At 40.3% G+C, this 13963-nt stretch overlaps 1 protein-coding gene across 1 annotated transcript in view; it reads left to right on the top strand.

Annotated features, from left to right (window-relative positions):
• The window catches only part of LOC115225669 (dynein heavy chain domain-containing protein 1-like), an 86263-nt gene that overhangs the window by 43911 nt on the left and 28389 nt on the right, over positions 1–13963 (top strand). The window contains exons 17-18 of the mRNA XM_029796585.2: positions 4182–4280; positions 5798–5963. Of these exons, the coding sequence (XP_029652445.2) occupies positions 4182–4280; positions 5798–5963 (265 nt within the window). The remainder of the gene's footprint in view (positions 1–4181; positions 4281–5797; positions 5964–13963) is intronic.

Here is a 13963-nt window from a genome sequence, read left to right as displayed (position 1 = left end):
GGCTGGCTGCATCATTAGCAAGTCAGACAAAATGCTTTGAGGTATTTCTTCCAGGTTCACATTCTCAATTCATATCCACCCAGGTTGATTGGCTTTGGTCAACAAACTTGGTACCAGTAATATCCTGTGTGACCAACACAGTATACCCAGCCTATCCCCCCATCTCTCTCCCTCTCCCTTTTATGGGATGTTTGGTCTTCTGCCAAATTGTGGATTTCTTCTTCTTGTTGCTGTTCTCATTGTTCACATTCCTTTTGTTTTTATTCCCCCCCCCGTCATCATCATCATCATCATCATCATGACCATTGATTGTCTTTGCCACGACCACCACCATCACCATCACAATTGCTATCACCATCATCATCATCATCATTACCATCATCACCATCATCATCATCGCTATCATCATCATCATCATCATCATCACCATCATCATCATTACCATCATCATCATCATCATCGATTGTCATTGCCACGACCACCACCATCACCATCACAATCGCTATCGCCATCATCATCACCATCGCTATCATCGTCATCACCACCCACCCATCACTTCGTCATCGTCGTCATCGTCATCATTTCCATTTGGAGCTGTTTTGGTTATTAAAATAAAAATATTCAACTGGCTTTTGTCCAACTGGAATAGACACAAGTTGTGTTGGTGTGTGTGTGGTAGTGGTGGGGAAATGGTGGTGGTGCTGGCAGTAGTGGCAACGATGATGATGGTGATGATGATGATGATAATGGTGGTGGTGACAATGATGATGATGGTGGTGATGGTGGTGGTAGTGGTGGTGATGTTTGTGGTGGTGGTGGTGGTGGTGATAGTGGTTGTAGTGGTGGTGGTGGTGGTGGTGGTAGTGGTAATGATGATGGTGTGGTGGTGATGGTGGTGGTAGTGGCGATAATGGTGGTGGTAGTGGTGGTGGTGGTAGTGGTGGTGATGTTTGTGGTGGTGGTGATAGTGGTGGTGGTGGTGGTGGTGGTGGTGGTGGTGGTAGCGATAATGGTGGTGGTAGTGGTGGTGGTGGTAGTGGTGGTGATGTTTGTGGTGGTGGTGATAGTGGTGGTGGTGGTGGTGGTGGTGGTGGTGGTGGTGGTGGTGGTGGTGATTATGGGGGTAGTGGTGGTGGTGCTGGTGGTGGTAAGAATCACTGCCAGGTGCTGGTAGTGATGGTCATGGTGACAACAATCAAAGAGGTGGTGGAGGATGGAGAACCATGATGGAGAGGATGTTAGCGGTGATGGCCACGATGATGGTAGTGGTGACACCAATCGAGATGGCGGTGATGTTAGAGGTGGTGGTGGTGTTAGGTGCAAAGGTCAAGGTTGTGAAACGATATACCTGGAAACCTTAACCACAAATACTGCTGCCAAACCTTCAGTTACTAAACACCACACCACAACAAGAACAACAACAACTGCCACCATCACCAACCACACCATCGTCTCCACCTTGAAGTTAAAAATATTTCGAAAAACAAGAATTTCTACAATGTTGGAATTAGAAAGCAGAAACTTGGCAAATTGCTTTATGGAGGAAGGAAATTATCATTATCACAATCATTATTATTATTATTATTATTTTTATTATTATCATTATTACGTTTAAATATTTGTTGTGCAAGATTTTTTATGTGAAGTCGTGTGTTGAAACAGATATTGTTATATTTCGGAATGGTCATTTTGCCAGTTTAGCCAATAAAATAAGAAAGAAGAAAACAAAGGACCACTGATGAGGTCACAGGAGTGTGACGAAAGAACTCTGGCCGAAATAAGATTAAGATTAATGTAAAAAAATAAATAACACTGAAGCAAAATAACACCAAATATATAGTGCGTGTGTTTTTATTGGCTAAACTGGCAATATGACCATTCCGAAATATTATTATTATTATTATTATTTATTTGTGGGGTCAATGAAATACCTAGCAGTCAAATATTAGGGTTAATGTAATCAATTATCTCCCCCCACCCCCCACTGCCAAATTTCAAACCTTGTGCCTCTACTAGAAAAGATTATTATTATTATTATTATTATTATTATCATTATGGGTTTTTCTTCTTCTTTCAAATTTGCTTCCATTTCTTGCCGGGTGTCTTCCCGACTCCTAGGGCAAAGAAACTCATTGTATACATTAGTAGGCCATTTTTTTTTTTTTGATAGAAATAAAGTTAAATTAAAATACATGGGTAGTAATAGTTCTCACATTTTTTTTATAAATTTTATTTTTATTATTATTATTATTATTATTATTATTATTATCATTATTGCCTTTGCACAGCTTCTAATGCTAGAGATGTACTATGGTGCCAGTGAACCAAGGTAACACCCCTTATTTTTCGAGCACCTTCCGGAGTATTCAAGCAGTTCCAAGCAGTGCTGTTTTCTCCAAGTGCTCCACCCTTATTGCAGCCTCTAATTGTACCACGTACTTCTCAAGATTTTTGTTCGCTGTTCCCAGGGCTCTGACAATTATTGGTACTACTACCACCTTTTTCAGCGACCACAACTGCTTAACCCCCCAAGCTAACTTGTCATATCTATCGACTTTTCTTTCTTCCTTATCGCATACCTTGTTGTCCGCTGGGCATGCTATATCTATGATCCAGCATAGCTTGCTTTCTTTCTCAATTAACACTATGTCTGGCTCCCTATTCTCTATCTCATGGTTGCACTGAATCATAAAATCCAACAGGATCTTTGCATTATCATTTTCAATGATGCCTTTGGGTTTGTGGTCCTACCAATTTTTTGCTCTGTCAAATCCATACTTGTTGCAAAGTGTATTATTATTATTATTATTATTATTATTATTATTATCATTATTATTATTATTATTATTATCCTGTGGTCTTATTTTTATAACGTGCTTTCACTTCACTACCAAGCACAGTTCTGTGTGCCTTGGGTATGTGCTGTGGTTTGTTGTGGTGCTCTGATGGTTACTGTATTGAAAGTGTTTTACATAGGACGTGTGTGGTGCCTAGTTATTATTATTATTATTATTATTATTATTATTATATAATTTAAAATATTGAAGTCAAAAAAAGAAGAAAATTCACTGATATTTTATTAAAGAACAAATTTCATTATCTTGTATTAACGAGATTTTTGCACGTTCACATTCTTTTCCATATTTTCAATATTGGGTAGAATTTGAGATGTTGTTACTCTTAGGTTAAGCTGCAAATGAGTAACCCAGAAACTCATTGAGGGCCGCACAACATGTTGAGGGCCGTGGGTTGCTCATGCATGGGCTTAGAGTACAGAGGGACAGAAACGGGTGTCTTGCTGTAGAGGAGATACTTGGGTACCCCAGTTGGAATAAGCGAGAGATTGGAGAGGAAGATGTGTCAGAGGACACCCTTAAGGGACAGGGAGGTAAATGTTAAGGGCACAGAGAATTGCAAGGGGTGAATGCATATGTCTGTGTATGTACGTCCATACATCTATGTATGTGCGTGTGTGTGTGTGTGTGTGTGTGTGTGTGTGTGTGTGTGTGTGTGTGTGTGAAGCACCTGCAAACAGTTTAGTGCAGTGAATATGACTAGCGGAATTAATGTAAATCATATGGCGGGTGTGTGTGTGTTTCTCTGTGTGTGTGTGTATGTGTGTGTGTGTGTTTATGTGTTTGTGTGTGTGTGTGTGTTTGTGTGTGTGTGTTTGTGTGTGTGTGTGTGTGTGTGTTTGTGTGTGTGTGTTTATGTGTGTGTGTTTATGTGTGTGTATTTTTGTGTGTGTGTTTGTGTTTATGTGTGTGTGTTTGTTTGTGTTTGTGTGTGTGTGTTTATGTGATTATGTGTGTGTGTTTATATGTGTGTGTTTGTGTGTTTATGTGTGTGTGTGTGTGTGTGTTTTTTAGTTGTGTGAAAGTGAGTAGTATTTGCCAGTCTGGGAAAGTATATTGTGTGTATATCTGTGTGTGCATGTGCCAGTGTGTATTTGTGTGTGTGTGTGTGTGTGTACATCGTATGTATACACACGTGTGTGTGTGTTTCCTTTTCAGATTATTAGTTTTTCTACTTTCGCTCAAAAAAGAGAGAAAATAAGATAAAATAAAGAAAAATGAAAACAGAAAAGGAAAAAAAAATTCAAAAAAAAACCCATTCCTTACTCCATCCTCCCATCCTTCCCCCCAAAAAAACCTCATCCCTGTTCTTCTTTCTCTTCGCAGAATCCCAGTGCTCTTGTGAATCAAGTTCCCGAAGAAAATCTTAAAGACTTAACTGTGTTCCAAAGAGCGATTCTCTGGAAGTTCTGTTGTCCGGAGAGAGTAAGTAAAGCATATCATTCCATTCTCTCACTTTTGGTTCAGGAATACAACCAACCACATGGTTAACCAGGTTCAGTCCCACTGTGTGGCACCTTGGGCAAGTGTCTTCTATTATAGCCTTGGGCTAACCAAAGCCTTGTGAGTGGATTGGGTAGACAGAAACTGAAAGAAGCCCGTCGTATATATGCATATATATATATATATATAGGCGTAGGAGTGGCTGTGTGGTAAGTAGCTTGCCTACCAACCACATGGTTCCGGGTTCAGTCCCACTGCATGGCAATTTAGGCAAGTGTCTTCTACTATAGCCTCGGGCTGACCAAAGCCTTGTGAGTGGATTTGGTAGATGGAAACTGAAAGAAGCACGTCGTATATATATGTGTATATATATATATATGCATGTGTGTGTATATGTTTGTGTGTCTGTGTTTGTCTCCCCAACATCGCTTGACAACCGATGCTGGTGTGTTTACGTCCCCGTAACTTAACAGTTCGGCAAAAGGGATCAATAGAATAAGTACTAGGCTTACAAAGAATAAGTCCTGGGGTCGACTTGCTCGACTAAAGGTGGTGCTCCAGCATGGCCACAGTCAAATGACTGAAACAAGTAAAAGAGTAAAGAGAATAATCCATTCTTGTGCCATCATCATCATCATTTAATGTCCGCTTTCCATGCAAGCATGGGTTGGACGATTTGACTGAGGTCTGGTGAACCAAACTCCAATCTGATCTGGCAGAGTTTCTACAGCTGGATGCCCTTCCTTGTGAAAACAAGACATTTGTACTACAGAACCAGAAGTGGTTTCAGTTGGGTTGGTATCAAACGGGTTAAGAATTGTTTCTCTATTATATATTTTAACCCCTTTGTTACCATATTTCTGTTGAGATGCTCTGTGTTTCTTTCAATTAATTTTAAATATAACAAAGAATTTAGTAAAATAACTTAGTTATCCTTAAGCTAGTGTTAAGAACATAAATTGTGAACAAGGTTTGGTGGAAGATTTTAATCAAAACTTTTGAAAACAAGACATTTGTATTACAGAGCCAGAGGCGGTTTCAGTCGGGTTGGTATCAAAAGGGTTAAGAATTGTTTCTCTATTATATATTTTAACCCCTTTGTTACCATATTTCTGTTGAGATGCTGTGTTTCTTTCAATTACTTTAAATATAACAAAGAATTTAGTAAAATAACTTAGTTATCATTCAGCTAGTGTTAGGAACACAAATTGTGACTAAGGTTTGGTGGAAGATTTTAATGCAAAACTTATGAAAACAAGACATTTGTACTACAGAACCAGAGACTGTTTCGCCAGGTTGGTAACGAAAGGGTTAAATGTTTGACAACTCAGCACCGTCCAATGGATGGGGGGTGGTTTGCTCGTATATATATATATATCTATATGTGTGTGTGTGTGTGTGTGTGTGTGTGTGTGTATGTATGTATGTGTGTATATATATATATGTGTGTGTGTGTGTGTGTGTGTATGTATATATGTATGTTTTTTCTTTTCTGACAGCTCAGTGAGGTCTGCTATACCTTAGTAATCAGTCAACTTGGCAACGTGATTCCGACGAAAGAAAACTACAACATCCGAGACGTCTTCACTTCCACAAACAACACCTGCCCTGCTCTGTTTCTGCTACCCTCACCTGGAGGACACAAAGACTTTGATGGAAGCGAAGGTAAGAACCAAACCATTCCACTTTTACTGCCATTCTTCATCCTCTGATCAGCATCCAAAGACTTTACATGCACGACAATCACCACTTTTTTTCTTAGGCATAGTATATCTAAAAGTACATCTTCCAGTGTGTTGCTCTCCCTCGATACCAATCCAGCTGAGTGAGACTACCCCTGTCTCTGATTCAAAACTAGTTACCGTGGAGTAATCATATATGGCATTTGCCATATTCTGAACACCTTACTTCCCTGGGCATGGATACATTGAAATTCCGACGTCTGGCAGCTGACTTGGCAGACACCCATAAAATTATCAACCATCGTACAAACAATAACTCTGAGCACCTCTTCAAACTCCACCCGTCTAACACCCGTGGACATGTTACAAAGTCAGAAACACAGCACAGCTCCCATGACTTTCGGAAACATTTTTTTACGCTAAGTGTTGCTGAAGCATGGAACAAACTGCTGGCTCAGTCGTGTTGTTGTCGGAGCACTGCATCTTTCAAAACTTCCATGCTTCCTGAGATTCACCAACACTACACCTGATCTTTCTCCCCTCCATACACACGCTGAAGCATGGAACAAACTGCCGGCATGTGTTGTAGTTGTCGGAGCACTGCATCCTCAAAACTTCCATGCTTTCTGAGATTCGCCAACATCACCTGATTTTTCCTCCATACACATGCTGAAGCATGGAACAAACTGCCGGCATCAGTTGTTAGTTGTCGGAGCACTGCAATCCTTCAAAACTTCCATGCTTTCTGAGATTCGCCAACACACACCTGATTTTTCCCTCCATACACACGCTGAAGCATGGAACAAACTGCCGGCATCAGTTGTTAGTTGTCGGAGCACTGCATCCTTCAAAACTTCCATGCTTTCTGAGATTTGCCAACACTACACCTGATCTTGTTTCTCCCCTCCATACACACGCTGAAGCATGGAACAAACTGCCGGCATCAGTTGTTAGTTGTTGGAGCACTGCATCCTTCAAAACTTCCATGCTTTCTGAGATTCGCCAACACTACACCTGATTTTCTCCCCTCCATACACATGCTGAAGCATGGAACAAACTGCCGGCATCAGTTGTTAGTTGTCGGAGCACTGCATCCTTCAAAACTTCCATGCTTTCTGAGATTCGCCAACACTACACCTGATCTTCTCCCCTCCATACACACGCTGAAGCATGGAACAAACTGCTGGCATCAGTTGTTAGTTGTCGGAGCACTGCATCCTTCAAAACTTCCATGCTTCCTGAGATTCGCCAACACTACACCTGATTTTCTCCCATCCATACTCACACAAGTATGTATCTGACTCATACACTGTTCACTTCCCAAACATTTGTACATTACTGCATACGCTTTATATGCACTTTTGACAAGTTATGGTGCACCTGAGCACTGTATACAATAATTTCATCATCATTATTCTTATAAAACCTTCCATCATAATTTCAAGAACATTCTGTTGAATTAGACTCCAAACACCTCAGCGTTTGGATAACTCAGTCAAATGTAATCCTTATTTATTCGCTTTGTTTTCAATTAATCCTGCTTTATCTTGTGACTTAGAGATTTCGATGGAGCAATTGGTTATTTTTAGAATGACATTGTAGGATAGGTGTGAGAGGCCAGACCTGGCCTGTTTAAGCATAAAACACGTAGAATATTTCAGCCTAACCTGGCTGGTTTCACCTCTTAGCATTCAGATTATTCTGTCAAATTCAATACTTGTTTAAGGCGGCGAGCTGGCAGAAATGTTAGCACGCCAAGTGAAATGCTTAGCTGTATTTCGTCTGCCGCTATGTTCTGGGTTCAAATTCCGCTGAGGTCAACTTTGCCTTTCATCCTTTTCGGGTCTATAAATTAAGTACCAGTTATGCACTGGGGGTAGATAAAATCGACTTAATCCGTCTGTCTGTCCTTGTTTGTCCCCTCTGTGTTTAGCCCCTTGTGGGTAGTAAAGAAATAGGTATTTCAGGGTCAATAAATTAAGTACCAGTTACACACTGGAGTTGATGTAATCGACTTAATCCCTTTTTCTGTCCTTGTTTGTCCCCTCTGTGTTTAGCCCCTTGTGGGTAGTAAAGAAATAGGTATTTCAGGGTCAATAAATTAAGTACCAGTTACACACTGGAGTTGATGTAATCGACTTAATCCCTTTTTCTGTCCTTGTTTGTCCCCTCTGTGTTCAGCCCCTTGTGGGTAGTAAAGAAAAGAATGTATTTCAGGGTCAATATTAAAGTACCAGTTACACACTGGAGTTGATGTAATCGACTTAATCCCTTTTTCTGTCCTTGTTTGTCCCCTCTGTGTTCAGCCCCTTGTGGGATAGTAAAGAAATAGGTATTTCAGGGTCAATAAATTAGTACCAGTTACACACTGGAGTTGATGTCATCGACTTAATCCCTTTTTCTGTCCTTGTTTGTCCCCTCTGTGTTTAGCCCCTGTGGTAGTAAAGAAATAGGTATTTCAGGGTCAATAAATTAAGTACCAGTTACACACTGGAGTTGATGTAATCGACTTAATCCTTTTTCTGTCCTTGTTTGTCCTCTGTGTGTTTAGCCCTCTTGTGGGGTAGTAAAGAAATAGTATTTCAGGGTCAATAAATTAAGTACCAGTTACACACTGGAGTTGATGTAATCGACTTAATCCCTTTTTCTGTCCTTGTTTGTCCCCTCTGTGTTCAGCCCCTTGTGGGCAGTAAAGAAATAAGATTACTCTATCAAATGTAATGTTTATTGATATTGTTAGGAATTAATCCCATTATCTCATAGCTTTGAGATTTCAATGATGTGATCATATAGTTTTAGAATGACATTGTAGGATAGGTGTGAGGGGCTGGATATGGCCAGTTTAAACATAAGACAGATAGAATATTTGGGCCGGATATGACTGGATTAAATGCTAAAGGGTCAAGTTAAGTTTTCATTGTTTAAAATTTTTTATTAATTAAAACTAAATTAATTGAAACCCATAAACAGTGTATTTCATTAAAAATATGATAACAAATTAATTAATATTTTAGCATTTAAACTGGCCATCATCATCATCATCATCGTCATTGTTTAATGTCCGCTTTCCATGCTAGCATGGGTTGGACGATTCAACCAGGGTCTTGGAAGCCAGATGGCTGCATCAGGCTCTAGTCTGATCTGGCAGTGTTTCTACAGCTGGATGCCCTTCCTAACGCCAACCACTCCGAGAGTTTACTGGGTGCTTTTATGTGCCAACAGCACAAGGACCAGACAGGCTGTACTGGCAACGGTCACGCTCAAATGGTGCTTTCTACATGACACCTGCACAGGAGCCAGTCCAGCAGCACTGACAACGACCTCACTCGAATGGTTCACATACCACCAGCACAAGTGCCAGGAAGGCGACGCAGGTAATGATCACACTCGAATGCTATTTTTTACGTGCCATCGGCACGAAGGCCAGCTTGTTGCTCTGGCAACGATCCAGCCAAAATATTTAGTTGGTTTTAAGTTCAAACCAGCCAGATTCAGCCTCTCACACCTACCCTGCCATATCATCCTAACAATAAACAATCCCATCATTGAAATCTCAAACCTATGAGATAATACAGGATTAATTCAAAACAATATGAATAAATAAGGATTACATTTGACAAGGTAATCTGAATGCTAAAAGGTGAGATGTGGTTTGAAAGGGAGTTGGCTGCTATTTCTCACAGTTTGAGTAACCATGTAGAGGATTCCTTAGGTCAGCTTTGCTGTTGTTGTCATGTTTCAGTGTAAGTAGGTAATGATGTGCCTCAGACCTGTTAAGCCGCTATGTGACACCACCCTCGGCAAAGAGTGTCACACCAGATGGCAGCAGGTAAACAAGGGGTAATAACAGACACTCTACCACACCACAATAGGGAGGCTTCTATTATAGCTCGGGGCTATAATAGGAAACATGCTCCATGCTGGGGCGCCACCTTGAAGGGTTTTAGTTGAAGAAATCAACCCCAGAGACTGTTGTTAAGCCTGTTACTTATTCTATCGATCTCTTTTGCCAAACTGCTAAGTTACAGGGATGTAAACACACCAACACCAGTTGTCAAGATTTGGTGGAGGACAAACACACACACACATGATGGGCTTCTAAATAATCTCAGTTTACCAAATTTCCTCACAAGGCATTGGTCTGCCCAAGGCTATAGTAGAAGAGACTTGCCCAAGGTGCCACGCAGTGGGACTGAACTTGAAACCAAGCGGTTGAAAAGCAAACTTCTTAGCACGCACCCACACCTGTGTGGTATGATCATCAGGAACACAACCAGCATCACCATCAACAGTACTGCCACCACCACCACCACCACCATCTCTACCACTACAAAGGCATTATGAAACTTCTGGAAAGAGTGTGTGTGTGTGTGTGTGTGTGTGCAAATGTGTATGCATACCTCTGTGTGATAGGGTGTGCCTGCATATGCGTGATAGGGTGTGTCTGTGTGTGAGTGTATGTATGCACACCTGAGTATGACGGTGTGCTAGCATGTATGTGTATATGTGTGTGTTCATGATAGGGTGTGTGTGTGTCTGTGTGTGTATGCACACCTGTGTGTGATAGGGTGTGCTTGCATGTGTGTGATAGGGTGTGTCTGTCTGCATGTGGGGTGTATGCACACCCGTGTGTGATAGAGTGTACCTGCATCCATGTGTATGTGTGTGTGTCCATGATAGGGTGTGTCTGTGTGTGTGTGTGTGTTCATGATAGGGGGGGTGTATCCATGACAGGGTGTTCTCTGTGTGTGTATGTTTGTGTGTGTGTATGCACACCTGTGTGTGATAGGGTGTGCCTGCGTCCATGTGTATGTGTATCCATGATAGGGTGTGTCTGTGTCTGTGTGTGTGTGTGTGTGTGTGCATAACAGAGTGCCAGCCTGCATGCATGTGTGTGAGTGTGTGTCACTCTTCATACATGTGTATGTGTGTCTTCGTGTATCTGTATGCATATGCCATAGTGTATGTCTGCATATATACAGATATATATCATACCCCCACCCAGGGGTACATTTTGACAACTAAACATACTCAGTAAACGGCATGTGTATGTACCCGTGCGTGTATGTACCTATGCGTATATGTGAGTGTTTGTATAGACAGGTGTATATTTGATTTCCACCCCGGGGTGGGTACTTTTTTACTGCTAAATGACATACAGTACACTAAACTCTGTGTGTGTGTGTTTTATGCCTACCCTGGGGTATTTCTTTACCGGTAAATGATGTAAGACTGGCAGATTCTCTGGCTGTCACACCGTTGCTTTGAAATCTGTTTGTTTATCTTTCTCTTTCTCTCTCTCCCTCTCTCTCTCTCTCTCTCTCCCTCTCTCTCTCTCTCTCTCTCTCTCTCTCTCTCTCTCTCTCTCTCTCTATCTATCTTTCTATCTATCTTTCTATCTATCTACATTATGCCAAGTAATATTTGGTAATTTCAGGCAACTGGAACGAATGGGTATACACAAACACACACACACATGTATTATATTCATGCATTATATATATATATATTCATATATATATATGTATATATGTATATATATATATATATATATATATATATATATATATATATATATATATAGATATATATGAATATGTGTGTGTGTGGTGTGTATGTATATGTATGTATATATATATCATATATATGTTATATGTATATATATATTATATATATATGTATGTATGTATGTATCTACATGTGTGTGTCTCTCTCACTCACTCTCTCTCTCTCTCTATATATATATATATATACATATATATATACATCATGCTGATATGTATGTGTGTGTTTATATGTATATATATGCACACATCTACATATGCGTGTGTGTGTATATATATATATATATATGTACAGGTATGCACACACACACACACACACACACACAAACACACACAGACGCATGTACAGTATTAATTTACATATCGCCGCATGTCTTTAACACCTTTTTGTTATGTCGTTAATTGAAGCAGGTTTTTTTGATTGGGTGGAGGGGTGGCAGGGAATGGTTTGGGGGGTTGATGAGCTTCCCCCCCCCGATAGACAGGTTGATTATAAACACCTCATTCCTTTGATACCAATAACAGAAGAGTGGCTCTTAGTGACTCTGCTTGCTAGTATAATTATATTAGTGTAGGCTGGTGGTGGTGGTGGTGCTGGTGGTGATTATATGGGAGGGGCTTTTTATGTTTACATAGTTTATTGGTTAATGGTTGTGATGATGATGATGATGATGATGTTCACAGTGATGATTATTTATGTGTGTATGTATGCATATATATATATGTATGTATGTATAAATACATACACACGCATGTATAGATACATATATATAAATACATATATATGTATGTATGTATGTATAAATACACTCACACGCATGTATATATATATATATATATATATACAGTGTACATTTAAACACATAAGAGATGGCCATAACAGGCCATCTGACTCGCTAGAAAGAGTAGTTAAACTATAAACCACTAATGGTTGTCATTCTGAAAGAGAAGGAAAAATAAAAACATTTTCCCTATAAATACATATACATATGTGTGTGTGTGTGTTTTTATAGGTTAAATGTTTTTACTTTTCATATATATACGTATACCATCATCATCATCATCATCATTGTTTAACGTCCACTTTCGATGCTGACATGGGTTGGATAGTTTGACTGAGGACTGGTGACCCAGAGGCTGCACATGCCTCAATTTGATCTGGCAAAGTGGGTGCTTTTACATGCCACCGGCACGAGGGCCAGTCAGGCGATGACCATGCTCAAAGGTGTTTTTACATGCTACCTGCAAGGAATCCAGTCAGCGGCACTGGCAACGACCATGGGAAGTTCTGTCTCTGGGTGTGTTTGTGGGGTTGTTATCTAACTCCTCCTACATTGCTTTATCGATTTTGATGAAACTTGAAATATGAGTAGAACTCAGGTCTGGAAGCCTCATGGCATACTCAGATTATTGAAAAAAAACGATAATATGGCCCCTTGAAGGGATCCTTATATATATCTAATATATTTTATTTTAATATCTATAAGCAAGATATTACAATTTTGGGAAAGAATTCACTGACCAAATCTCAGAAACAGGTTACTCATAATATCATCTCAGTCGAAGAGAAATATTTGGCAAAACCATGACAGAATATTATGATTAAACAGCAATAGATTTTTGTTTTTTGGAAAATTTAAATGATTTAATTATTACAAATATAACACACACACACACACATATTACAATACATATATATTGGCACAGGAGTGGCTGTGTGGTAAGTAGTTTCCTTACCAACCACATGGTTCCAGGTTCATTCCCACTGTGTGGCACCTTGGGCAAGTGTCTTCTACTATAGCCTCGGGCCGACCAATGCCTTGTGAGTGGATTCGGTAGACGGATACTGAAAGAAACCTATCGTATATATGTATGTGTGTGTATGTGTTTGTGTGTCTGTGTTTGTCCCCCTAGCATTGCTTGACAATCGATGCTGGTGTGTTTATGTCCCCGTCACTTAGCGGTTCGGCAAAAGAGACCGATAGAATAAGTACTGGGCTTACAAAGAATAAGTCCCAGGGTCGAGTTGCTTGATTAAAGGCGGTGCTCCAGCATGGCCGCAGTCAAATGACTGAAACAAATAAAAGAATAACAAAAAATATATATATTTCTTCCTGTTTCTGTTGTACCTGTATCTCAAAGGGGCCAGCCTTGTCACACTCTATGTCACACTGAATCTTCCTGAGAACTATGTTAAGGGTAAACGTGTCTGTGGAGTACTCAGCCACTTGCATGTTAATAAATGAGTTGCGATGTCACAGGTGCCAAGCTGTATCGGCCCCTTTGCCTTTCCCTTGGATAACACTGGTGGCATGGAGAGGGGAGGTTGGTATGCATGGGTGACTGCTGGTCTTCCATAAACAATCTTACTCGGACTTGAGACTCGGAGGGTAACTTTCTAGGTGCAATCCCATGGTCA

The sequence above is a fragment of the Octopus sinensis genome, linkage group LG28, assembly GCF_006345805.1.
Source record: "Octopus sinensis linkage group LG28, ASM634580v1, whole genome shotgun sequence".
Classification (NCBI taxonomy): domain Eukaryota; kingdom Metazoa; phylum Mollusca; class Cephalopoda; order Octopoda; family Octopodidae; genus Octopus; species Octopus sinensis.
This window is presented reverse-complemented; position numbering and strand designations above follow the sequence as displayed.